Source organism: Nyctibius grandis, chromosome 2, assembly GCF_013368605.1.
Source record: "Nyctibius grandis isolate bNycGra1 chromosome 2, bNycGra1.pri, whole genome shotgun sequence".
NCBI classification, from domain to species: Eukaryota; Metazoa; Chordata; class Aves; order Nyctibiiformes; family Nyctibiidae; genus Nyctibius; species Nyctibius grandis.
The window spans coordinates 126,367,568-126,395,044 of NC_090659.1; the positions used below are offsets into that span (position 1 = coordinate 126,367,568).

The 27,477-nt window shown below is 50.4% G+C and overlaps 1 protein-coding gene across 4 annotated transcripts in view; it reads right to left on the bottom strand.

Annotated features, from left to right (window-relative positions):
• Positions 1–11,557: 11,557 nt before the first annotated feature.
• Positions 11,558–27,477, bottom strand: part of POLD3 (DNA polymerase delta 3, accessory subunit) — a 56,738-nt gene continuing 40,818 nt past the window's right edge. For 3 of the 4 annotated variants that reach the window (XM_068419029.1, XM_068419018.1, XM_068419037.1), the window contains 4 exons: positions 26,818–26,930; positions 19,991–20,088; positions 19,057–19,138; positions 11,558–12,806 (listed from right to left, as the gene is read on the bottom strand). In XM_068419029.1, the coding sequence (XP_068275130.1) occupies positions 12,601–12,806; positions 19,057–19,138; positions 19,991–20,088; positions 26,818–26,930 (499 nt within the window). In that variant the 3' untranslated portion in view covers positions 11,558–12,600. The remainder of the gene's footprint in view (positions 12,807–19,056; positions 19,139–19,990; positions 20,089–26,817; positions 26,931–27,477) is intronic. The other variant, XM_068419023.1, reaches the window with a different exon arrangement.

Here is a 27,477-nt window from a genome sequence, read left to right on the forward strand (position 1 = left end):
GGTGATGCTCTCACCAGCGCTGGGGTCCCAGTTCCCAGTGGGGATGATTCCTCCCCCCCTCCATGAGGTTTTGCACCCCCGGGGAGCAGCCGTGCTCCCCACACCTGGTCCGGGGAAGAGGGATAACGTCATCTGCAGCTCCTTGGCACAAAAGCAATCGCAAAACCCCAGCCAGGAGGCCAGAAGAGAGGCCAGCTCGGGGAAAACTTATGGGTGAGCCCAGCGCCAAGTCTCCCAGCTGGGAATTGGTGGGGAGGGCTCAGGCTCTGCTTTTCACAGAGCTTGTGGCTTTATTCCCTTTATCCCAAGATACGGCGAGGGAGGAGGCATCTCTTGCAACTGCTTAGCCTGCTGGAGGGGAGCATGCGGACAACCCCCCCTGCTAGACTTGTGTCCCCAAATTAAGGAAAACCACCAGAAATAGGGTGAGTGGGAGATGACCCTTCCTTGGAGTACTCCCCAGGTTCCTGGCAGGAGCTGGGTCGGAGTTTGGAGGTGGATGTCACATCCAGAACCATCATGCTCCATAGCCACCAGTAGCTCCATGTACTCACCTGGTCCGTGTTTGAACCCACACATAATTTTGACCTCCACAAGGTCTTGAAGAAAGGCTGAATTCACTGCTGCAGACCTGCAGGAACGCCTTTGGACCCTGATTACTCCTGGTTTACACCCAGGCGGGTGAGACCCCCAGAACTTGGGGATTTGGTTAGAAACGTTTTTTTTTTTAAATATATATATATAAAGTTTCTGAGTTGCCATCTCAGGAAGCATTTAGAGGCTTTGTCCAGCCTGGTGGAGCATCAAGGGAGGATGTCCAACCAGCCCAGGAGACCAAAATGCTGCTCCCCACCTGCAGGAACCGGATTTTTCTCTCCAGGACTCAGCTCTGACCCAGGATCTGGCCAGTCCTATCATGGCAAAGCCTTTTTTGCAGGGTTAGAGCAGCTTTATCTGCCCAACCAGCGATGCTGGCATGGGATGGACTCAGGTGGGCCATCCCTGGACTGTGGTGGGCAGCACTGCCATGGGCAGCACTGCAGAGCCAGCAGGAGCTCTCCTTTGGCAGTGGCAAGGATTTGAGTGCCCCCAAACACAACACATCAGCACCCCTTTTCTTCTCCATCCCTGGGCAGGGCAGCGGGCTTGTATTTGGGGCTGAAGCAGCGAAGATCCCACTTCTGCCACCACTGCTTAGCTCAGCTGGAGAACGTCACCTCCAGGCAAAGGGTGAGAAGAGGACGGGGACAGCCAGCATGGATCAGGACCAACCTGACCTCTAGCTGCGTGCCAGTGATGGGATTCACTGGGATTTTAGCAAAGATTTTGACATCATAGAATCATAGACTGGTTTGGGTTGGAAGGGACCTTAGAGACAATCTAGTTCCAACCCCCCTGCCATGAGCAGGGACACCTTCCTCTAGACCAGGTTGCTCCAAGCCCCATCCAACCTGGCCTTGAACACTGCCAGGGAGGGGGCAGCCACAGCTTCTCTGGGCAACCTGGGCCAGGGTCTCACCACCCTCACAGGCAAGAATTTCTTCCTCAGATCTCATCTAAATCTCCCCTCTTTCAGTTTAAAACTGTTTGGTTTCAAGGAGACTTCATCTCCTTTAGCATCTTCATGGCCAAAACCAGGGCATCGTGGGGCGTAAGGGACACCCCTACAACAGGTAGCCCTGGGACATGAGGATGGGAGCGGGTGAGGATGGCTGAAGGTGATGTTGGGCTCCTTTGTGACACATCTGCTGGGTCCCATCCCACCCAAATTTACTCCTAAAGTCCTTTCAGAAGCACAGCCCTGTGCTCAACATCGATGGATGTGGTGAGTGCAGGTACAGGGCTGGAGAGATGCAGTCCCTTGGGCTTGAGCGTGGCCATGTAGGACAGCAGGAACGTCAGAAATTCATCATTATAAGAATAATCTTATTATTTGAATATTATTATTTAAAATGTATGGTGGGGATGGCCGCCGTAGCAGAACACATCGTGGTGGTGAGCGAGCAGGACCTGGAGAAGGAGCAGCAATGAAGAAGGAGAAGGATGATGATGAGGAGTAGATGGAGGAGGAGGGTCAGGTCTGCTCTTGGATAAACAGGTCCAAAGTCTTCAAGACCCCAAATTTAGCAGGTTGTGTGACCCCAAATTTAGGAGGACATGGGTGAGCAGGTGCCGTGGTGATGGTGTGCCGTGCCAGGGCATGTCAACGGGTGTTGCTGGAGGCTGTGTGCTGGGTGCAACCCCCAACCCCATGGAAACAACTCCCAAAAACCTGCAAACAGCCCCCTGGCACCCCCAACACAGAGGGGAGGTGGAGAAGATCTAATTCCCTGGGGGTGGGATGCTGTGTCCTGATCCTCCCGGCTCCATCACACCCCGGCACCCCGCAGCGGGTGTAGCATAGTGGTTCGGCCCCGTTCACGGGGAGGGAGAGGCTGGGACCATGGGGTGGTTTTTTGGTTGCCAGGGTTACAATAATATCCCTGTGAGTCAATTCCTGGCATCCTGCACCTTGGCAAGGGGTGGGCACCGGGTGGCACCAAGCCAGACCCTCTGCGATGCCGTGTCCGTGGGGAGGGATGAGGAGGGAGCCACGCTGGAAGCAGCCATGCCAGGCACCCTGTCCAGGGGCTGTGTCCCCTCCCTGGGGGTGGCTTGGTGGGGGATGGTGGAGCAGCCATCAGAGACCGTGGCTGGGATGCAGGGGGATAAGAGAATCACAGAATCAACCAGGCTGGAAGAGCCCTCTGGGATCATCGAGTCCAACCGTTGCCCTGACACCACCCTGTCAACTAGACCAGGGCACTAAGTGCCATGTCCAGGCTTTTCTTAAACCCCTCCAGAGATGGTGACTCCACCACCTCCCTGGGCAGCCCCTTCCAATGGCTAATGACCCTTGCTGAGAAGAAATGCTTCCTAATGTCCAACCTGACCCTCCCCTGGCCAAGCTTGAGGCTGTGTCCTCTTGTCCTATTGCTAGTTGCCCGGGAGAAGAGCAGGCGTAGGGCTGAGATTGCAGGTTTGGGGGACCAGGTCTCCCCGTTAACGCCTCTGCCTGCCTCCCAGAGCAGCTCTGCCTGCACAGAACCACAGAATCATTTGGTTGGAAAGGACCTTTAAGATCATCAAGCCCAACCCTTAACCCAGCACTGCCAAGGCCACCACTAACCCATGGCCCTCAGCACCACATCTACACGGCTTTTGAATCCCTCCAGGGATGGGGACTCCACCACTGCCCTGGGCAGACTGTGCCAGTGCTTGACAACCCTTTCCATGAAGACATTGTCCCTGATCTCCAATCTAAACCTCCCCTGGCACAACTTGAGGCCGTTTCCTCTCGTCCTACCCACACTGGGGTGTTTCAAGGGCCATGGATGGACCTTGGCATGGGGATGGGGCTCAGCCCCAGGGACACGCTCGTGGCCATCTCATGCAGCGCAGGTGACCTGGGAAGAGCAGAGATGTCCCTGGGGTGTCTGGGACCTTGCAGAGGGTCCTTATGCCCCCTCAGTGGTCACAGGTTTCCAAACTGGGGGGGGTGTCCAGTCCTGATGAGCATCCCTGTCACCAGGGATGACATGATGGTCCATCAGCAGCTGGCGCTGAGCTCTGCCACCCCCAGCCTCCAGCATCCCTTTCTGGGATGTGTTTAAGAAAAGCCTGGACATGGCACTTAGTGCCATGGTCTAGTTGCCATGGTGGTGTCAGGGCAATTGTTGGACTCGATGATCCCTGAGGTCTCTTCCAACCTGGTTGATTCTGTGATTCTGTGGGTGCAGGGCAGGGTGACACCCTTGTGCCAGCCCCCCCAAAACCACCCCTTGGCTGTGGGGCTGAGCTGTCCCCAACGCCGGGGTCCTCCCTGGCAGCCTGCCCCCCCCCTCGCAGCAGGGCCAGTAGCTGGGAACCTGCGCCGGGACCAGAAGCCGGGGAATATAATAAAATTAAAGCTCATTAAGCACTTAGAGAAGGGTTTGCATTGAGGGGGTGTGGGCGGGGGGTTGGGGGAGGCCACGCACCTCAATACTGGGCTATTTAGAAGGGAGAATTTAATAACAGAGGGGTTGGTTTTTATGGCAATAGATTTATTCCACCTGGGCTAAGAAATACATTCCACATCTGCCGAGGCGTGTAACCAGACTCTAATTAAAATCGTACGCCAAGCGAGGGCCCGGCTGTGAAACACAAAGCTGGCTTTTAGAGCGGCTGGGAAGCGCGGCTCGGGGCCAGGCGGCCGTGGGGCCGGCGGCGGTGGCTGGCAGGACGGGCACGGGGCTGGTGGGGAGGCTGCTCGGCAGCTCGTGTTCCCCGCGGCGGGGCAGGAGGGCTGTGTGGCTCCCGGGGAGGTGGAGGTGGAAGGTGGTGTCTGTGTGTGCGCAGGGACCTTGGAAAAGGTGACACCTGTGGGCATGTAGTTGCCCTGGGGACAAGGTGATGTCCATGTGCATGCAGTGACCCATGGGGACAAGGTGACACTCGTGTGTGTGCAGGGACCCTGGGACAAGGTGGCACCTGCGGGCATGTAGTGGCCCTGGGGACAAGGTGACACTTGTGGGCATGTAGTGGCCCTGGGGACAAGGTGATGTCCTTGTGGATGCAGTGACCATGGGGACAAGGTGACACCTGTGGGCATGTAGTTGCCCTGGGGACAAAGTGATGTCCTTGTGTATGTAGTGACCATGGGGACAAGGTGACACCTGTGGGCATGTAGTTGCCCTGGGGACAAAGTGATGTCCTTGTGTATGTAGTGACCATGAGGGCAAGGTGACACCTGTGGGCATGTAGTGGCCCTGGGGACAAGGTGATGTCCTTGTGGATGCAGTGACCATGGGGACCAGGTGACACCTGTGGGCATGTATTGGCCCTGGGGACAAGGTGATGTCCATGTGCATGCAGTGACCATAGGGACAAGGTGACACCTGTGGTCATGTAGTGGCCCTGAAGACAAGGTGATGTCCATGTGCATGCAGTGACCATGGGGACAAGGTGACACCTGTGAGCATGTAGTGGCTCTGGGGACAAGGTGACACTCGTGTGTGTGCAGGGACCCTGGGACAAGGTGACACCTGTGTGCATGTAGTGGCCCTGAAGACAAGGTGATGTCCATGTGCATGTAGTGACCATGGGGACAAGGTGACACCTGTGGGCATGTAGTGGCCCTGGGGACAAGGTGATGTCCTTGTGGATGCAATGACCATGGGGACAAGGTGACACTCATGTGTGCAGGGACTCTGGGACAAGGTGGCATCTGTGTGCATGTATTGGCCCTGGGGACAAGGTGATGTCCATGTGCATGTAGTGACCATGGGGACAGGATGATGTCTGTGTGCAGGGACCCTGGGACAAGGTGATGTCCACATGTATGCAGTGACCATGGGGACAGGGTGACACCAATGCGTACCTAGTGACTGTGGGGATGGGGTCACACCCACACATCTGTAGTGACCATGGGACGGGGTGACATCCACGCACTAGTGACACGGGGACAGGGTGGTGATGCCCATGTGTATGTTGTGACCAAGGGGACTGTGTGCACATAGCAATGGTGACACCTAGATGTGGGATGGACCATGGGATGGCTGATGTCCACGGGGATGGGGGTGACATCCATGCATCCACGGAGGGGGTGACATAGAATCATAGAATGTGAGGGGTTGGAAGGGACCTCTGGAGATCATCGAGGCCAACCCCCTGCCAGAGCAGGACCAATCTAGGGCAGGTCACACAGGAACGCATCCAGACGGGGCTTGAAAGTCTCCAGAGAAGGAGACTCCACAACCTCTCTGGGGAGCCTGCTCCAGGGCTCTGTAACCCTCACAGTAAAGAAGTTCTTCCTCATGTTGAGGTTGAACTTCCTGGGCTCCAGCTTGCATCCATTGCCCCTTGTCCTATCGCAGGGCACAAGTGACAAGAGGTTGCCCCTTTCCTCTTGACACCCAGCCCTCAGCTATTTATACACATTAATCACATCCCCTCTCAGTCTTCTCCAGACTAAAAAGCCCCAGGTCTCTCAACCTTTCCTCCTAAGGCAGGTGTTCCTGTCCCTTCATCATCCTCGTAGCCCTCCGTTGGACTCTCTCCAGTAGATCTCTGTCCCTCTTGAACTGGGGAGCCCAGAACTGAACGCAATACTCCAGGTGAGGTCTCACCAGGGTAGAGTAGAGGGGGAGGAGGACCTTCCTCGATCTGCTGGCCACACTCTTCCTCATGCACCCCAGGATCCCACTGGCCTTCTTGGCCATGAGGGCACATCCACGTCCACGCAGCGGCTGGTTACGGGGCTGAAAGCCTGCCCTGTGCGTAGAGACTTCTGACGGAGAAACTAATGAGCCCTTCGAAATAGTTTCTACAGGAGTAGTGAAGAGAGAGTAAAAAAAACCCACCCCAACGCGCTTGATGCCAAGGAAAATACACTTACCTAGTAAAGCATGAGTAATAAGTGGCACTTTTTACAGCGTGAAGATACAACTTCTCCTGAAAACACCAAATAAGGCTCCGTGCAAAAGGTGCCCGCTCGTTCTGGTGGATTTTTTTTCTTCTCTTTCTCCTTTCTTTTCATTCTCAGGACACACGTGTGTTTTCCCCAGCGCCCCTTTTGCAGGAGCCTGTTTACGGGGCTGGGTTCCCACCAACCCCCAGCTCAGGTTCCTTCGCCGTAAGATGAAATGAGAAGGGACTGGAAAAACAGGAGCTGCGATTCTGCGAGACTTTGCTATTTTTAAAAAGGTTAAAAATATCTATTTTCAGACACCAGCCCAGGAAGCGCTGGGGAGGAGGGATGCGAGGAGTAAACAAGCACTGGGGACGTGCTGGGCAGCGCGGAAGCTGCGGCTCCGAGGATGCTCGTAGAGATGGGGACATCGTGGGCCACCACGAGCCAAGGATGTGGCCACAAGGAGATGTGGGGTCACATAAAAGGGCTGCAGGGCCTGAGTGGAGATGCTCAGCACCGAGGGAGGATGCTCAGCCCAGAGGGAAGGTACTCAGCATCAAGGGAGATGCTCAGCACCAAGGTGGGATGCTCAGCACCAAGGTTGGGTGATGCTGGGTGACCCAGGTTGGACATTAGGAAGCATTTCTTCTCAGAAAGGGTCATTAGCCATTGGAAGGGGCTGCCCAGGGAGGTGGTGGAGTCACCATCTCTGGAGGTGTTTAAGAAAAGACTGGCCATGGCACTTAGTGCCATGGTCTAGTTGCCATGGTGGTGTCAGGGCAATGGTTGGACTCGATGAGCCCAGAGGGCTCTTCCAACCTCATTGATTCAGTGATTCTGCTCAGCCCTGAGAAGGTGTGCTCAGCACCCAGGGGGATGCTCATCGCCAAGGCTGGGTGATGCTCAGCCCTGAGAAAGGGTGCTCAGCACCCAGGGGGATGCTCAGCATCGAGATAGGGTGCTCAACCCTGGAGAAGGATGCTCAGCATCCAGGGGGGATGCTCAGCACCTGAGGGGGATGCTCAGCACCCAGGGGGATGCTGAGCTCTGAGGGCCCCAGGGTGCTCAGTATTGAGGTGGGGGGGAGGATGCCTAGCACCCAAGAGGGATGTTCAGCACCCAGGCAGAATGGCTGATCTCCCACAGCATCGTGGTCCCGGGGCCTTCAGGACTCAGTGAGTGGGATGGGATGCTTGGCTACTGCATGTGGTACCCACCACAGGAGGAGGATGTGGTACCCACCGTGGGAAGGGGGATGTGGTACCCACCGTGGGAGGAAGATGAGGAAAAACCATCTCCAAAATCCCACGGATGCTTTTTCTCCTTGCATGTTGCAGCTTTGCTCCCCGGCAGAAGATGCAGTTTAAGATGGGAAACCTCTTAAAAAACTGAAATAACGAATTAAGACATGCAAGTTGTGCGCAGTTCCTGGTGGGACATGGGCTGAAAACATCAAATAATGGTACCAGCAACCCTGGAAGAAATTCTGCTGAAGCTCAGCATCTCTGGTGCCTTGCAGCCAGGGGACATGAATATGGGCAGAATCATACAACCATAGAATCACAGAATCATTTTGGTTGGAAAGGTCCTTTAAGATCATCAAGTCCACCCGTTAACGCAGCACTGCCAAGGTCACCACTAACCCATGGCCCTCAGCACCACATCTACACGGCTTTTAAATCCCTCCAGGGGTGGGGACTCCACGACTGCCCTGGGCAGCCTGTGCCAGTGCTTGACAACCCTTTTGGGGAAGACATTTTTCCTGATATCACCCATAACCTTCCTTAAAATAGTCAAAGACTGGGGATGGGTGATGAAGTGGATCTTGTCAGAGGTCAACGTGGCCCATCTTGGTCCAGGACCAGCACTGACTGCTCTTCCCTGCCCTGGTGTGACACTTGGAGCTGAGACAAGCATTAAGAGAGTCTCCTATGGGAGGGGGTTTCCAAAACTCACTTGGACTTCAGCCTCACTGCCCTGCATTTAACCCCGTCCTTCAACCCAGTCCCTGCCCACTGGCCAAGTAGGATCAGCAGAACCACCTCCATCTTCTGGAAAGCAGCCACCGAAATATCTGACATAGTGTCTGTACAAGCAAGTAGCCCAGAGGAGGCCACAAGATGCTCAGAGGGTTGGAGAACCTCTGCTCTGGAGACAGGCTGAGAGAGTTGGGGCTGTTCAGCCTGGAGAAGAGAAGGCTCTGGGGAGACCTTCTAGCACCTTCCAGTGCCTGAAGGGGCTACAGGAAAGCTGGGAGAGGGACTTTTTACAAGGGTATGGAGTGACAGGATGAGGGGGGATGGTTTTAAAGTGAAAGAGGGGAGATTTAGATGGGATATTAGGAAGAAATTCTTGGCTGTGAGGGTGGTGAGACATTGGCCCAGGTTGCCCAGAGAAGCTGTGGCTGCCCCCTCCCTGGCAGTGTTCAAGGCCAGGTTGGATGGGGCTTGGAGCAACCTGCTCTGGTGGAAGGTGTCCCTGCCCATGGCAGGGGGGTTGGAACTGGATGGTCTTTAAGGTCCCTCCCAACCCAAACCAGTCTGTGGTTCTGCACAAACCCTCTTCCCTTTGGCTCTACACACCTTGGAAAGGGGAAAAAAACCCCAATAAGTGGGAGAAACCCACCTTTGAGGCTCTGATTTTAATGCTTTTTAAATCCCTCCCCAGCTGAAGCGGCCACCGGGGCAGCGCTCAGGAGGGACAGACGGGGTGAGAGCCACCATCGAGCTTCCACGGGGATCTCAGCATCAAGGGCTGCAGACGCCGCGACCCGTTGCCCCCGAAGCAGACCCCAGGGTGTCAGGGGGTGCCCTGAATCCAGCCCAGCAGCACCCCGGGGTGCCGCAGCCCCGTCCCCGCAGCCGAGGAGAAGCCAGGCGCTGACGCACGGCCCTGGCAAGCGCCTGCTCTCCCCTCCGAGCCGCGTTTTGCTTCCTTATAAGGCCCTGCTCCGCGCTCCCCTCTCCCGTATCGGCGGCCGAGCTCTGCTGGGAGAGCAAAACAATTCCCCGCACGCCGCCGGGACACCCTCCGGGTGTGACCCCACCTCAGCACCCAGCAGCTCTTCCTCGGATCCCCCCCGCTCTGTTTTTCTTTAGATAAAGGCCAGGCAGCCCCGGAGCGGGAAGTGGAGAAGGGTTTTTGTTCCGAGCAGGCTCGGCCCCACTGGGAAGGAGGGTTGTAAATCAGCTCAGCTCCCTCCGGAACAAAGGATGGGGATTTTTCAGCCCCAGGAGCAGCGTTTCTAGCCCCTTCCCTCGGCCCACAGGAGCCTGGGGCAGCGATAGCTTTGCCCCAGAGAAGCTGATGGTGCAACTTCTTCCTGGAAAACAAGGATGAAGCTTCCTCCGTGTGAAAAAAGGCTAAAAGAAACACTATAAAATGCGTTATTTAGCAGAATATTGAATGAATCACAGAATCAATCAGGTTGGAAGAGCCCTCTGGGATCATTGAGTCCAACCATTGCGCTGACACCACCATGTCAACTAGACCATGGCACTAAGGGCCATGTCCAGTCTTTTCTTAAACCCCTCCAGAGATGGTGACTCCACCACCTCCCTGGGCAGCCCCTTCCAATGGCTAATGACCCTTGCTGAGAAGAAAAACAATGAACATCCTCTCCCACTGCCTCTAAGGCCTTGCCCTCCTCAGGGTGCAAATGCAGGGGGAAGAGGAGAGGAAACCCCAAAACATTTCTGGATCTCCAGGACGAGGTTTTGGACCCTGAGCACCATCAATACAGAGTCTTGAGCCAACTGCAAGGCAGGAGCTGTGCTCCTTGCTCCAAGTTGCACGGAGCTGCCATCGCCTTCCAGACATTTCGCCCCCCACCAGTCACCGGGTGCCAAATGGGTGACATCTGCCCAGGGCAGCAAGAAGGAACCTTCTCCCTTTCACCAGCAACTTGGGGCCCCAGCCCCATTCCTCGCTCCCACACAGCGTCTGGGGACGCTGCGGCCTAGCCAATGGGGGCATCCAGGGACCTGAGGCCCCCCTGGGGCTGGCAGCTGATGAAGTGCAGGAGCGGGGGGAGTATTAGATCATGATTTTTTGGAAGTCTGAAGGTCGCCTATGTCCTGCTTCTTCAGACATTAAGTCATTTTCCTGAGGAAGTCGCATATGACGTTGAGCTGGTTATAGAGGGAGGCGGGGTGGAGCAGCGAGCTCCAGCTAGACCACGGTAGAGGTGAGGTGCAAGAGCACCAGGACACCACGTCCTGTCAACATTTGCCACAGGAATAAGACGTGAGGGGTGAGTTCATACAGATCCTGATCATTTGAGATGTTCTCACCCCTATTTCAGATGCCCTCAAATGCTCAGTTTAACGCTCCCAGCCCTGGTTTCGATGGAAGAACTCGTTACCCACTTCACCAGCGATGTTCTTTCATGAGGTCACATGTCACAGCAACCCTTGGAAATCAGGGTGTAGCACATCATTTAATGAATATCAAAGACAAAAGAAAAATCTGTATTTAATGGGTTTTGTTACTCATCATTTTCAAAACACACCCCCAATTCTACCAAGAAAAACAGAAACACGAGAGCAGTATTTTTTTTTTGAAGTTAAATTTTCTCCATAAAAATCAGAACAAGGTTGTCCATTCTTTCCCCATGGACCTCTGCTGCCCACCTCACTCAAACACACCACGAGAGCATGAAACCCTTCTCAGCTGCCCAGGGGGACGTGACGTCCACCAAGTCAACTGCGGGTCACTATTAGGTGCGTGTTCAAGTTTCTCAAGCCACCAACCTGATCTCCTGGCCCAAATGACTGTGTAAATACACTCAGTTGGCCTTTTTACTGGCCACAGGGCAGAATACTTTCAGCTGGGTCCTGAAGACATGTCTTGGCTCACATTTTTCAGACTTTATCTACCTTTCTGCCAAGCACAAACTCTTTATAAACCAACATGCACATACACACCCATACGTACGTTGGCCTAACACCACTCAAACTACCACTGATGACATCAGTTGCCCATTTGGGAGCCCTCACCAGGCCAAGCTTCAGAAACGCTCAGCACCCATCCTCTAGAAAACCTGGCTTTTTATATATCTCTGTATTTCTACCAGATTTAGCACCAGAAAGCCAGAAGGCATCCAAAACGACGACTCATTTCGGATTAACAGGACTGCAGTGCTTTATTTATCTCCAACAACCGGTTCCTGAGGACCATTTGCTGGGACACGCTTCCTTCAGCAGGCAGATGACGAGATGTCCTAGAAAACAACTCTTCTGTTGTCTAGTTTATGCCTGTAAATAAAAACTTCAGGCAAACCAAAACCTACAAAACCAAAAAGCAGCGTGTAATTCTTCACAGACGACAACAGCAGGTCCCTGATGGGTGTTATCAGAAGTGCCCTCTAATCACCCTTCCCTTTGGCTGATTAATTTTTAAGGTTAAAGATAACAGCTGCTTTCCTAAGAGCAGTGAAGTCTTCCCCCAATTACACCAGAGCCAATTGTGTGGGAAGCCTCCAAGATGTTTTTGCAAAGACAGAGCACCAACAGCGTCCCGGGCTATAATTAGGCATCTGAGCAATTTACAGAGGATACGTTCAAGGAAGAAAAGAGAATTTTATATGCACTGCTTTGTCCAAAAAAAGATTATGAAAGGCAGAGCAAAAACTATTTACCAGTCTTAGGGGGGAAATTAAGTTCATTTCATTCAGTTAAAGCTGAAGCAGATGTTCAGTGTTTGTGTGTACGCCTGAAGACCTGCTACATCACAGCTTCTACCCAACGTGAACGTTCAGATCGATCTGGAGAGCTGGGGGTGTAAAAAAAAGGGGGAAAAAAATGCCACAACTAATTTAGTCCATCTACCACTTGTGGAAGAGGCCTTCAGCACTGAACAGGCGAAAGGGCATATTAAAAAAATAAAATTTCATGTGAATAGTTTAACAGTCTTTCCAGAGTTCCCCTAGATTTTGCTTCTAGCTGGTGATTCCCACACTGCTTAGTAAAGACGATCAAAATTATTGCAGTAACAAAACTTTTCTCTGATACAAAATCTAGTCCAGAGGGCTTACTTACACAGTAAGCAAGATATCTTACGTAACTGAAGATTGCATGTTGTCCTCCTCCAACGCAGCAGCTTTCAGAAAGCCACATGAAAAGAACGACGTTCCCAAGCTGCCAAGAGGACCAGGAGAAAGACCCAGCTCATTTCTTCTGAAAAAACCCCATGATGGAGACCTGTTTGTTGGCTCTGTTGGCAGTAGCTGCCCCTTTCTTCAGGTTCTTCCTTTCTTCTTTCGGTTCTTTCTTCACAGGCGGCGCTGGCTGTTTGTGTGCAGGTGGTGGCTTGGCCTTGGCGAAGTCATCCTCGCTATCTGTACAGGATTCACTCTCGTAAACCTTCTCAGTCACTGGTTAAAAGAAAAGAAGAAGAGATGATGATGGTTGAGCATGAGTAGCAAAGAGCAGAGACCTCCCCACTGGAGCCTTCCCACTGCATTGCTGGAAATGAGCATTTCAGGTTTAAGGAGGTCCAGATACAGGAATTAAGGCCATTGCTCAAGGTTATGCAGTAGATCCAGATGACTGGACTGGCCTCCCATACACGGAGTCAAACTGGCTCTCCTCTTTCTCAAGTGTAAGATGGCAGGTTAATCACAGAATCAATCAGGTTGGAAGAGCCCCCTGGGATCATCGAGTCCAACCATTGCCCTGACACCACCATGGCAACTAGACCATGGCACTAAGTGCCATGTCCAGTCTTGTCTTAAACCCCTCCAGAGATGGTGACTCCACCACCTTCCTAGGCAGCCCCTTCCAATGTCTAATGACCCTTGCTGAGAAGAAATTCTTCCTAATGTCCAACCTGAACCTCCCCTGGAGAAGCTTGAGGTAATGACTCAGGAGCTTTAATGTCATCCAGATCTTTCAAAATGCCTTGGTGTCACCCTACACATTCATTCACAGGCCATATGCACACCTTAAACAGCAGCACCCCGAGGCTCCCCACTGTGAAGGGCCCTCAAGAGGACAGTTCCCTCTCCAAACCTATTCAAGCATTGCCCTCTTCTAGAAACAAGGGTCAACTGTGTTGAAGACCTCCACAGCTAAAACAGTTCTCAACCAAGGACTGGCCCGCAGCCACCAATTTGTCTTGCACAGGCTGACAAGCAGCTATCAGGAAGTGATGAATCTGAAAGAGGTCAGAATCCGTTGTTCAGCATGAGATGATGGAACATCTATTTTATGGTTAAAAACCACCATTCTGACTTGGCCTGGTTCCCACCGAGGCCAAAGCAATTAGATTGTCCTGAAATTCAGACAAAACAATCCAGAGACAGAGCCAGCCTTCCCTCACCAGCTCCACGCACATCAGGGAAGAGCAAAGCAAACGTAGCTCACAGAATCACAGAATGTCAGGGATTGGAAGGGACCTCGAAAGATCATCTAGTCCAGTCCCCTGCCGGAGCAGGATTACCTAGATCATGTCACACAGGAACGCGTCCAGGCGGGTTTTGAATGTCTCCAGAGAAGGAGACTCCACAACCTCTCTGGGCAGCCTGTGCCAGTGCTCTGTCACCCTCACTGTAAAGAAGTTTTTCCTCATATTTATGTGGAACCTCCTGTGCTCCAGCTTGCACCCGTTGCCCCTTGTCCTGTCAAGGGATGTCACTGAGAAGAGCCTGGCTCCATCCTCATGACACTTGCCCTTTACATATTTATAAACATTAATGAGGTCACCCCTCAGTCTCCTCTTCTCCAAGCTAAAGAGACCCAGCTCCCTCAGCCTCTCCTCAGAAGGGAGATGTTCCACTCCCTTAATCATCTTTGTGGCTCTGCGCTGGACTCTCTCGAGCAGTTCCCTGTCCTTCTTGAGCTGAGGGGCCCAGAACTGGACACAGTATTCCAGATGCGGCCTCACCAGGGCAGAGTAAAGGGGGAGGAGAACCTCTCTTGACCTACTAACCACCCCCCTTCTAATCCACCCCAGGATGCCATTGGCCTTCTTGGCCACAAGGGCACACTGCTGGCTCATGGTCATCCTGCTGTCCACTAGGACCCCCAGGTCCCTTTCCCCTCCGCTGCTCTCCAACAGGTCTGTCCCCAACTTGTACTGGTACATGGGGTTGTTCTTGCCCAGATGCAGGACTCTACACTTGCCCTTGTTATAGTTCATTAAATTTCTCCCCGCCCAACTCTCCAGCCTGTCCAGGTCTCTCTGAATGGCTGCGCAGCCTCCTGGGGTGTCAGCCACTCCTCCCAGTTTGGTGTCATCAGCGAACTTGCTGACAGTGCACTCTATTCCCTCATCCAAGTCATTAATGAATATATTGACTAGTACTGGTCCCAGTACCGACCCTTGAGGGACTCCACTAGACACAGACCTCCAACTGGACTCTGTCCCATTGACCACCACTCTCTGGCTTCTTTCCTTCAGCCAGTTCACAATCCACGTCACTACCCAATCATCCAGACCACACTTCCTCAGTTTAGCTGCGAGGATGCTGTGGGAGACTGTGTCAAACGCTTTACTGAAATCGAGATAGACACATCCACAGCTTTACCATCATCTATCCACCGGGTTATCACAGAATCAATGAGGTTGGAAGAGCCCTCAGGGATCATCGAGTCCAACCATTGCCCTGACACCACCATGGCAACTAGACCAGGGCACTAAGTGCCATGTCCAGTCTTTTCTTAAACACCTCCAGAGATGGTGACTCCACCACCTCCCTGGGCAGCCCCTTCCAATGGCTAATGACCCTTGCTGAGAAGAAATGCTTCCTAACGTCCAACCTGAACCTCCCCTGGCCAAGCTTGAGGCTGTGTCCTCTTGTGCTATCGCTACTTGCCTGGGAGAAGAGGCTGACTCCCACTCCACTACAACCTCCCTTCAGGTAGTTGTAGACTGCAATAAGGTCACCTCTGAGCCTCCTCTTCTCCAGGCTAAACACCCCCAGCTCCCTCAGCCGTTCCTCATAGGTCAGACCCTCCAGACCCTTCACCAGCTTGGTCGCCCTCCTCTGCACTCGCTCCAACACCTCAACATCTTCATAAAAGGCCATCAAGTTGTTAAGCATGACTTCCCCTTGGTGAAGCTCATCTCAGAGATGAGAGAAGCAGCAGAAAACCTTGGGGGCAGCTTCTTGCTATACAAGTGGGCAAGCAGGGCGAACATAAAGGAATCCCTTAAAAAAATAAAACCAAACCCATGACTGAAATCAAGGCTGAATGGGATTGCCAGCTCACTGCTGTCAGCGGCTGGTGATGGAAAGCTACGGGATATAAAAAAACACTCACGGAAATTAAAGTGGAGTCAGCTCCACTGATGAAAGCCGTTAGATACTGGTAAATGTTGTTAGATCAGCTTTCCCAGCAGTGCTCTGGGATTCTTCTAGTAAGCCATTTTTCTTCAGCGACTGTATTCTTTTAAACAGATGTCCTAACTTCCCTTCTTCTGGGAAACTGGCTTTCACTTGTATTAAAGCATCAAATTAAATAAGGTTTTCTACGTAACCAGAGACCGGGAGAGGAATGGTATGAAATCCTGCTCTGCAGTGCTAGGGGATGCTCAAACAGGGACTGTAAACCCAAACCAACCTCCCTTCGGAGGCAACTGGCTTTGCAGTTACTGATGCTCAGCTCACAGCCAGACTCACGAAATCAGTAACCCAAATTACACGAGCTCTAACTTAACCCAGTGCTGTGAGATGAATTTACCTACAACATACACACACATATTCCAATACACAAGTCCACGTGAGTTGTCTCAAGCTTTAGAAAGGGCAGGGCAGAAATACACTGGCTTAAACCTCATTAGTTCCCTTTGCTATAGACTAAGAGCAGCCACTTAACTGAGTTCCAGTTGAGACCTGGACAGGCCGGAGAGCTGGGCAGAGAGGAACCTCATGAAGTTCAACAAAGGCAAGTATAGAGAGGACTATACTCTTGCACCTTGGGAGGAATAACCCCATGCATCAGTACAGGTTGGGGGCTGATCTACTGGAGAGCAGCTCTGCAGAGAAGGACCTGGGTGTTCTGGTGGACAACAAGTTCCCCATGAGCCAACAATGTGCCCTTGGGGCCAGGAAGGCCAATGGTGTCCTGGGGTGCATGAGGAAGAGTGTGGGCAGCAGGCCGAGGGAGGTTCTCCTGCCCCTCTACACGGCCCTGGTGAGGCCACACCTGGAGTAACTGTGGGCAGTTCTGGGCCCCCCAGTTCAAGAAAGATAAGGAATTACTGGAGGGAGTCCAGTGAAGGGCTACAAATATGATCAAAGGACTGGAGCATCTCTCTTATGAGGAGAGGCTGAGGGAGCTGGGACTGTTCAGTTGGAGAAGAGCAGACTGAGGGGGGATCTTATCAACATTTACAGATACCTTAGGGGTGGGTGTCAAGGGGATGGGGCCAGACTCTTCTCAGTGGTGCCCAGTGACAGGACAAGAGGCAATGGGCACAAGCTGAAACATGGGAAGTTCCATCTCAACATGAGGAGGAACTTCTTTGAGGGTGCCAGAGCCCTGGCACAGGCTGCCCAGGGAGGGGGGGAGTCTCCTTCTCTGGAGATATTCAAAACCCACCTGGACACAACCCTGTGCAACGTGCTCTGGGTGACTCTGCTTTGGCAGGGGTTGGGCTGGATGATCTCCAGAGGGCCCTTCCAACCCTTAACCATTCTGTGATTCTGTGACGCATGGTAACATGCCTCGTGCTTAACTCCACAGATACTTTAATTGCTCAATTTCCCTCGGGGCTAATCCTTAAATTAGTTTTGCTTTTTGACACCGATTCCTTGCTATTGCAGCTATTGTGAAAATGATCACTTCAAATCATGGAGAAACATAAAGTACAGCCTAATCCTAATGTCAGGATTTAATGTCTCTTAAACAAGGACTAGGTTTCAAAGAAAAAAAAAAAAGGACAGCAGGAAGAGGGGAAAAAGCCCCTATATTTCAAAGAATAACAACAATTTACATTAGCCTGGGAGATTTGCAAGTTATTTAGCCTTGGAGTGGTTAGGCCTGTGCATGCAAAGAGTGGGGAAGGGAGGGGAGGAGAGAAACTGGACAATAACCAGACAGCAAATTCTGCCCAACAGACTGGCAGATTTTTAGTACAGAGAGCAGCGTCTCCTCCCTACCCAGTGCCTCAGTATCCCAGGTCCATCCCTCTCTCCATCCTAGAGGATGTGTCTCCCACAGGCACAACAGGGGCTTGCATTTCCCTTTTCCTAAAGTGATAGTGGATACGAACTGTAAAACCAAAGGTCTGGATTTCACAAGAGACTATTAAACCCCTTGGGGGTGGGGAGAAGAGAAAGAAAGGCAATTTTCCCAGCCCTGGTACGTTTGGAGAGGGTTGAGCAGAAAGAGAAGAGCACTCTTTGCTGGAAGCTGAACCCGGAACAGTCCTTACTGCGAGCTCTGGACGCAGACCTTGTTCAACTCAACTCCCCAGCTAATGCTTTTTTTATTCCATTTTCCTTCCAAGTGTTTTAATGGTTCTATCTGGGATGGGAGAGCAAAACACCCCATAACCCAACTAGCCAAAGCAAAAGCAGTCAAAAACTTTGTGCAAGTCCAATTCTTTGACAGAAATCCAGTACTTGAGATCTCAGTTACTAGCGTAGCCAGTTGCTGAGTGCTAGCTTTATATTTCTTTAAAGGAGACACACCAAGTTAATAGGAAACATAAGATACAACTTTACAGATAGGTGCAAACAGACACAAGCTGACTCACGTCCAGGCAGCTCCAAATCTGGGCCAAGCAAGCCTGTATCTATCCACGCTTATGCACGATGACAAACCTGTGCAACGGCAACACATCTCCTCCTAGAACTGGCTGAGCTCCCTTGACATCTACTCAGATCAGCAAGGCTGGAGAACGTTAAGCATCCCATAGAATTGAGCTGACAACAAACACATTCCACTCTCTTAAATTTTAAAAACCTTTTTTAAAAAAAAAAAGAAAAAAGATTCTGAATTCCTGCAGCTCTACTTCAACGTCAGGACACAGAGAAGGAAGAAGTAGAGAGGTGTTATGCAGCTTTCTCCTGGTCACAGGAGGAAGCAGTGTCCAGTCAGGCTGGAATTCAAAGCCTTTGTCCCTCTGTACTTCTGTAGAGACTCTCTTCCCTCCTGAAAGCAGAGCCATCCTTATCAGAAACAGAAATCCTCTCATGGATTTAAGCCCCAACTTATTCCTTGTTTATTTGGGATACTTAAAGTTTATATTAATGTATAATCAAGCTCTGCTGCACAGCTCTGGATTTATCCCCCAACAGAAAAGAAAAAAAAAATCCCACTCCAACAAACAGCTCAGCCAGAATTTACCCCAAATCCTAGACCTCTATCTGCATCATCTTTAAACGAGGAGAGCAAATGAAGGAGGTGCTCATGTTGGCAGGAGGGAAGGGAGAACTGAAAAGAAGCTGTGAATAATAAAAAAAGAGCAAGGATTCACCCACAGCTCCGTGACTCCCTACCCTGCCCTTCACCAGAAGGGCAGGTACCTCAACGTGGGAGCATGAGATTGAAGTGGAATAACAAAGCAACTTTGTGAATCTCTTTCTAAGCCTGGGAGAGGCTGGTCTATAAAAGTCTTCAATACATCTTCAATAAATTTAGTTCCACTGAGGTGTAGGAGACAGCTAGTCTTACCCATGCAGCCTTCTTCTTCGTCAATAAACATTTTGGATTTCAGCACACGCTTCCGTTTCCTCTTCCTCCCTCCAGCCGAAACCTGAAGGACATTGAAGTATTGTGAGAAATCAAGAGGTGAGGCCCCATGCACGTACACAGGTCATAAAAGTGTCAGCTCCAGGAGTGAAATCTAGTCTAATGAAACTGAAATGATTTGATAACTAATTCTGTCCCTTCCCAGGATATCCTAGTCTCATTTTTGCTAATGCCACAATTCTCTCCACGCTACCGGGACAAATTTGAGAGAGACAAAATACAACTTAAATGAGCCAGCAAGCTTTCCTGTCTGCCAGCACAGGGGACACATCCTTCTGGGGCATGCGACATTTTGAAATGTGTTTAGATATGCGAGAAGGTGGCACTGGGGTTGTCCCATCATACCTCTGAAGAATGAGGAAATAACAAGGTGTGCAAGACATCAGGTCTCCTGCTGTGAGAAACTGCTGCACTTTCAGTAAAACTACGTGTATTTTCTCAGCTCAGAGGTTAACTTCTTACCACTCGTAGCCCAGACACCTCCCTTACGCAGCCGCTTCCCTGCGATATAAGGTTGAATATCAAGAGTCTCTGGTTTCATTTCTGGCCCTGCCCTGACTCCTGAGGCCAAGATTCAAAAGGGAAAAGTGTTCAAACACGAGCCACAATCCATAGAACCATTAGGATGGAAAAAGAGAAGAAAACAGAAACCTCCACTATGTCAGCAGAAAAGCTGGAGTTTAAATAATGGTCTAGAAAAAGCATGAGCTAGTGAACATGGTGGATTCTTCCAAGCAGGATGACATGAGGGACTTGACAGGCAAACAGGACCTCTCCCCTAGCACCTGAAAAGTGGTTGGACAACCCCCTCGGAGTCAGATAAAAACAGAAGTTAATCACCCTAATATGCTCTTACCTCCGTGGATGCAGGCTCCAGTTCAGTTTTCAGAGCAGGTACAGGAGGTGGAGATGGAGCTTTCTCTTCCTCAGGTGTGGGAGATGGTGGGACATCTGCTAAGAAGATGAACATTTTGATAGCATGTGGGTCTAATGCCCCTTGCAGCTACACTTTTGTCTTAGATAATTTCATTTAACTTCGAGCAATTGCTCGTACCCTGTATTTAGATCGAGGTTTACAAGTTCTCACTCAGATTTGTTTAATTCAAGACAGGACAAATTGTTTGACGCAGGTGGCCTCCAGCCAGACTGCTCACCCTACGCTAAGGTGCCATGCACTACAGTTCCCAAAAGAAGGAGGGTGGAGGGTGGGAGAAGTGGATTTGTGTCCAGTTCTGGGCCCCACACTTCAAGAAAGATGTTGAGGTGTTGGAGCGAGTGCAGAGAAGGGCGACCAAGCTGGGGAAGGGTCTGGAGGGTCTGACCTCCGAGGAACGGCTGAGGGAGCTGGGGGTGTTTAGCCTGGAGAAGAGGAGGCTCAGAGGTGACCTTAGTGCAGTCTACAACTACCTGAAGGGAGGGTGTAGTGCACTGGGAGTCGGCCTCTTCTCCCAGACAACTAGTGATAGGACAAGAGGACACAGCCTCAAGCTTGGCCAGGGGAGGTTCAGGTTGGACATTAGGAAGCATTTCTTCTCAGCAAGGGTCATTAGCCATTGGAAGGGGCTGCCCAGGGAGGTGGTGGAGTCACCATCTCTGGAGGGGTTTAAGAAAAGCCTGGACATGGCACTTAGTGCCATGGTCTAGTTGCCATGGTGGTGTCAGGGCAACGGTTGGACTCGATGATCCCAGAGGGCTCTTCCAACCTGGTTGATTCTGTGATTCTGTGATTTGGGAGGTTTGGTAAGTCAAAATCAGTTCCACCAAATGAAACTTTAAAAACAGGCGCAGACACTGGCATGTTTTAGCCACATATTTCACTTGCTCATTAAAAAGAGGGACTGTAATTTCTTTAGAAATTGAAAGAGTCAGGGTTTAAGACTATATATTCCCAAAACCCTGGATGACCGTAGCTTTCTCTACCTCTTCCCCACTGGTAAAAAGCCATTGCTCCACAGGTGGTGCTACACATCCCAAACAATCAATGCTATTAGCTTGGAACTACCTTAATCCAAGAATTAAGTGCAATCTACTATTACCCACCCTAAAAGATTGTTAAGGGACACTCCAACCTTTCATTTGAAAAACAAACAAAAAAAAACAAACCACCCCAAAAAACTAAGCCCATTCATCTGTCATCATCTCTGCTCTCCTCCAGGTGCAAGGACAGAGACAGTGGAATCCTTTCAATGCCAAAACTGACTGAAATGGTCAAGGCCACCTTCACAAATTTGTACAGAGCAAAACCAGCCTCTGGAGCCTCTACCAGCAACGTCAAACAGGGCTTTAGTGAGACTAGCAGGGCTGACAGAGAAGTGAGAAAGCCAGGGTCACTCTTCTGTGGGGCTGGCAGAGGGACAGAGCCGTGACGGTGGAGAAAAATGAGTGCAGGGCAAGAGGGGAAGGAGCAGCACCTTGCACCACGCAGCAGGCACTGTGACTAATTTAAATGGCTTTAAGGAATCCCTTCCAAGTCCAAGGGAGAAACACTGCCATGCAAGTCCTCAAATGTGGGGGAGAGCTAGGAACAGGGGGGGGAAGAAACTCCTCATCTGACCTATTGCTTAATAATAACAACGATGCCGCTGGACAGGGGGACAGAGTGCCTGCTTGGCTTCTCCTCCCAGCACTGCTGGCTGGAGCACTGCGTTCATCCTGTCATTGTAACGCAAATTCTGGATCTGTAGCTGTCCCAACCGATTAGGTCAGTGTTAAGAGTTATGACTGTGCCAGGCACGCAGCCAACTGACCTTCATAGGTTAAGAAGGGCTCAAGTGAAACAGTGGTTGGCTGCCAAAGCGAAATAATAAATTACATTCTTCAAACAAGGACTCAACCTCCTAACTACTTCAGTAAGCGAGGCACAGAAATGCAAACAGAGTGGGATAACATGACTCGGTATTTCACCTTGCTCCAAAGAGCTGGGTCTGGCAGCCGTGCAAAGATAAAACCAAACAACAGACCTGCTCGAAGGTGCTAAGTGCTGGGGCAGCCGGGACCGCAGCCGAGGAGCTGCGGGGAACTCAAAATTCTCAATATTTATCACAGTCTCACAGCAACTGCAGGCTGAAGCGTCCACGTACTGCACAGCACCAAACCTGCTTCACAGACTACCCAAGCTGGCCACATCAATTTGAAAATAGTTTTAAGAGAGCAGATTCTCAGAGGGCTGAAAACCAGCCTGGTGAAAAACTCTGCAGTGCTCGAGCAGAGGCTGCTGAAGGTGTTTTCAGTGTGTTTGCTCCATTATGTTTGCTTGGGGGAAATGTGGGCTTTTCTTCAAGCGAGTTCCCCCAGCTTTTGGCAGGCAGAAGGCACCTTCTCCCCACGTCAGAGTGTTTCAGGCTACCATCAAGCTGCGTCTCTATTACTTTATTATCCTCTTCTAGCCAACGCAGCCCTCTGACATGTGATAACTCCTGAGTCAACCTCTAGCTGCTGCCCACAGTTTACTCAACAGCAACAGCTGCATGAAATGGATACAAGTTGGGCAATTGGACGTACCAAAGATGTAAATCCTGGCTTTGTTCGGTTTGCTCTGACCCTGCCTGGAAAAACTGTGAGAAGCTTTAGTGCTTCTGCTGCGGCTCTCCGAAACCGATAGAGTTTGTAGGTTACAGTGCCACTGAAATCACCCTCCAAAGTGGCTGTAAAACACTTGTCAACACTGCGAAACGCTGCCTGTGTTGGTATAGCTGAAGCTGCCAAAACCTCCTGTTCTCTGTGGACACACTTGTGTAGTTTATTCTGGCACTGGAAGCAAAACAACCTGCAGTGACTAAGGCACCCTCATACCAATATAACTTTTTAATGAAAAAATCATTTAAATGGAAAGGATTGTGCCTTATGCCCTCTCTGTATTTGCAACTTGGTACAATGTGCTGACACTCGTGTAAGAAGAGCTTATTTTGGGCTAATTTCAGTACATTAAGAGCAGACTAATATAGAACAACGCAAAAGACTTGCCCCGACATGAGAGCGCCCATACAGCGCTTCGCATCAGTCCGACGGCCCTAGTTTCAAACCCACAAAACGTCACTAAGTCTGCCTGAAAAAGGGCAGGGGTTTTACTAGCAGTTACACAGGTGGAGCCCTGTCTGAACGCCGTTTAATCCCAGGAATGGCTGTGGACAAGCGTCCCCTTGTATCTGCAGCTGCACCCGAAGGAAAGGTTAACACTCGGGAGCAGCCTGCGCAAGCACCTCGAGCTGAGGTCAGCCAGGTCAGCGTGGTGCGTTAGCACAAGCAGCAGCTAGACTGGTAGCCTTTGATATCTCCTCTGGTGCTGCAGCTTCCCATATTGCATTTTGCATATGTAAAACTTACCCCTCGATCATCTGGGGGGTGAATTACGCAGGTGGCGGATGAACCGTGCCCTGTCCGGCAGCGATCGCCAAATGCTGCGCAGCATATGGCACCTTCCTCCCTGCTCCCACAGGGATGCAGCGTGGAACAATGTCACTCCAGGCCTCATTTTTCTCACTGATGCTGATTAAAACTGCCCCTGCTCTCAGGAGAAACCTGTTTCCAATCTTTCCAAGGGTAAACACTCTCAAAGTCCAGCTGCTGTATATTTTTTTTTTAAATTATTTGCTTTATCCAACTTACATTCTTATACTTGAATACTGAATATACATTCCCAGTTTGGACTCACAGAATCAGCCAGGTTGGAAGGGACCTCAGGGATCATCGAGTCAAATATTCAGTATGAATATCTCAAATAATTCAAATCTACCTTCTTTCATTCAGTTGGATTTAGAAGGGCTGTAGCGGAACCGAACGGCTGAACGCAGACCTCAACAGGCTGGTTTAGAAAGCCCTTAGCTTAAAAATTAAGAAGAAAGAAGCTCTCTCAATTCTAATCTTTCCCTTTTGAAAGAGGGAGTGGTCCTAAGCTAATCTGAGTAATATACAAATTTGTATACACAAGCATAATATGCATAAATTTACAATTCTAATACACAAGACAAAGCTGATTCTCAACAGAAAGAAGGAAGAGGAGCAACAGCAGTGACAAGAAAATCCTCCAAACAGAAAGACAAATTTTCTGCATACATCTCCAGTAGGTTAAGTAGGAGTAAACCAAAAACCAACCCTCCCCACAGATGAGTTGGTAGGTGGCCTGATATGTTTTTAATGTTTAAAGCTGTTGAGAATGAGGTTAAAAAACAACTGGGCTCCCAACCTGACCAGAGGACCAGACCCATGGTTTCTAATTGGCCAAGAAGGCCAATGGCATCCTGGGGTGGATTAGAAGGGGGGTGGTTAGTAGGTCAAGAGAGGTTCTCCTCCCCCTCTACTCTGCCCTGGTGAGGCCGCATCTGGAATATTGTGTCCAGTTCTGGGCCCCTCAGTTCAAGAAGGACAGGGAACTGCTAGAGAGAGTCCAGCGCAGAGCCACGAAGATGATGAAGGGGGTGGAACATCTCCCTTATGAGGAGAGGCTGAGGGAGCTGGGTCTCTTTAGCTTGGAGAAGAGGAGACTGAGGGGTGACCTCATTAATGTTTATAAATATGTAAAGGGCAAGTGTCAAGAGGATGGAGCCAGGCTCTTCTCAGTGACATCCCTTGACAGGACAAGGGGCAATGCGTGCAAGCTGGAACACAGGAGGTTCCACATAAATATGAGGAAAAACTTCTTTACAGTGAGGGTGACAGAGCACTGGCACAGGCTGCCCAGAGAGGTTGTGGAGTCTCCATCTCTGGAGACATTCAAAACCCGCCCGGACGCGTTCCTGTGTGATATGGTCTAGGCAATCCTGCTCCGGCAGGGGGATTGGACTAGATGATCTTTCGAGGTCCCTTCCAATCCCTCACATTCTGTGATTCTGTAATTGTAAATCCATATAACATACACTTAAGAGTACAAATAAAACAAGAGAGAACAACTAAACAGACCTACTGCGTGCACTGACAGCAGGAGTCTGGACCACACTTTGGAAAAAAAAAAAAAACAAACAAGGCACCACATTCAAAGGCATTAACTATTCAACACATGCTAACGTAGGTATTTATTCATCAAGAGACCGGAGAGCTCTAATATTCAAACCCAAAAGTGGGTATGCAGCAAGCAGAAGTTGGCAGTACTCTCTACAGAAAGTCTCCAGACATGAAAAAAAAAGAGTCCTAACAGAAAGAGATAAGGAAAGCAGACCCTGAGATCACCTCTCAGCCTGCTACGTGCTCAGAGCACTGTGAGGAACACAGGCTGGGGGTCCCCAACTCACAGCAGCACAAAAGACTGAATCAACAAGCCTCTGTGCTTCAAAGAGGAGCCTCTCCGCACAGCCCTACCCCACGTCTGAAACACGGGGCTCATTACTGCCTGCTCTCGTTAGGAGAGACCAGAGGAGCTGAGAGATCCAGCCCAGCAAGGAGCAAGTGGCTAAACAGGCTGATTTCAGTCTTCCCTCTTCAGAGTTAAACAACGCAGCTTGTCAGTAGGCTGAGTGATGAGTAAATGGAAAGACCACATAATAGCTTACAAACATTTAAAGCAATAAATACCAAAGAGTGTGGGCATATGTATTTTTTACGGCCAAACAAGGAGCTGCACACAGGAATGTGATGAAATTAAGGCTGATCACGAAGAACAGCTTCCTGAGAGATTTATCATCCTGTGGGATAGTCTGAGTAGAAGGGATGGATGCCTGATGACAGAGATCACTTGAAATTACGCTGGGCAAAAGAGAAACCATGAAAATAGGCCTAAGGTAGCATGGCGACTGCTCAGATATCCAACAGCACTCGCCTCTCTAACTTGACTTACAAATTCTCTTCATTTCATGGTTGTTTCTCACGTGCCAGTCACACTAAATAAGCAAACAGCTTCAGTTCTCCTGCTGCAGTCCACCTCCTCGCTACTACAACCTATTTACTGTTCCACCTTTTTTTACTGGAGCTGTACACCAAACTGGTGGTTTCAATTATTCGTCCATAATGATCCCCAAATTCTCTTCCTGATCAGCTCGTTGGATGACTGCTCCATTTAGCACACACTCCCTAGCTCGATCCCAGCTTCTTTTCCAGTTATCTATATTCAACAGCATTTGTCACCTCAATTATCCAAATTCTTTGGAATCCAGCCCTGCTGTTGCTCATTATAAGCCCAAATCTTGTGACGTTCTGGGCACCCTACTCCTATCAAAGCCAACAGCCACCGAGGAGACGTAGAGTCGCATCGGATATGGCTCAACTGTTTTGCCTCCAGTTTCTCTATTATCTTTTTTTTTTGAAGTCTTGCTTCCAATGCTGTCTTCCAAACCACTGCTATAAACAGAATAAAGATACTAAAAATGACCCTGGGAGGTGGGGGGAGGTCACTTTGCAAGTGTTTACTCACCAAATAAACTGGTTACGACCAGTCTTACAATTCTGGAAGGAGCATTATCTTTCACAAGAGATTTAAGAACCTCCTTCCCACACATCAGTGTGACTGGCAGCACACTTGGTGAGGAGACAGCCAGATCTGAGCTAAGCTAAAACAAAGACTGAATGACTGAGGCATGTCAACTGTACGCCCAAGTGCTTGCAGCACAGATAAACAGAAAGGTCAAACTCCAGCCATTTGCACAGTCTTTAGCCCTCTAAACTCTTCCCTCAATCATTGACCAACAGCCTTGGATAGTAATATTGTCGAAATCAGGCCCCTGACCTACATGCCTCGTGGTTTACACATCTTTTTACCTTCCTCCTCGCTGCTGTCAGACACAAGTTGTTTGATTCGCTTCCTCTTTTTCTTTAGATTTTCGGGCTCTCTTTCTTCCTCATTATCCGACTTGTCCACCCTCTTCATTTTACTGCCACAAAAAGGAAAGAAAAAAGGAATGAACACGTGTTATGCCTTGTGCGTGCATGAAAGCGTCAGGCACGTTCACACAAGCATGTTCATGATAGAACTACTGCTAGCAAGGAAATCAAATACCTCTGTACCTCTTAAAACATGAGCACCACATACAGAATCACAGAATCACAGAATCAACGAGGTTGGAAGAGACCTCTGGGATCATCGAGTCCAACCATTGCCCTGACACCACCATGCCAAGTAGACCAGGGCACTAAGTGCCATGTCCAGGCTTTTCTTAAACACCTCCAGAGATGGTGACTCCACCACCTTCCTGGGCAGCCCCTTCCAATGTCTAATGACCCTTGCTGGGAAGAAATTCTTCCTAATGTCCAACCTGAACCTCCCCTGGCCAAGCTTGAGGCTGTGTCCTCTTGTCCTATCACTAGTTGCCTGGGAGAAGAGGCCCACTCCCACTCCACTACAACCTCTCTTCAGGTAGTTGTAGACTGCACTAAGGTCACCTCTGAGCCTCCTCTTCTCCAGGCTAAACACCCCCAGCT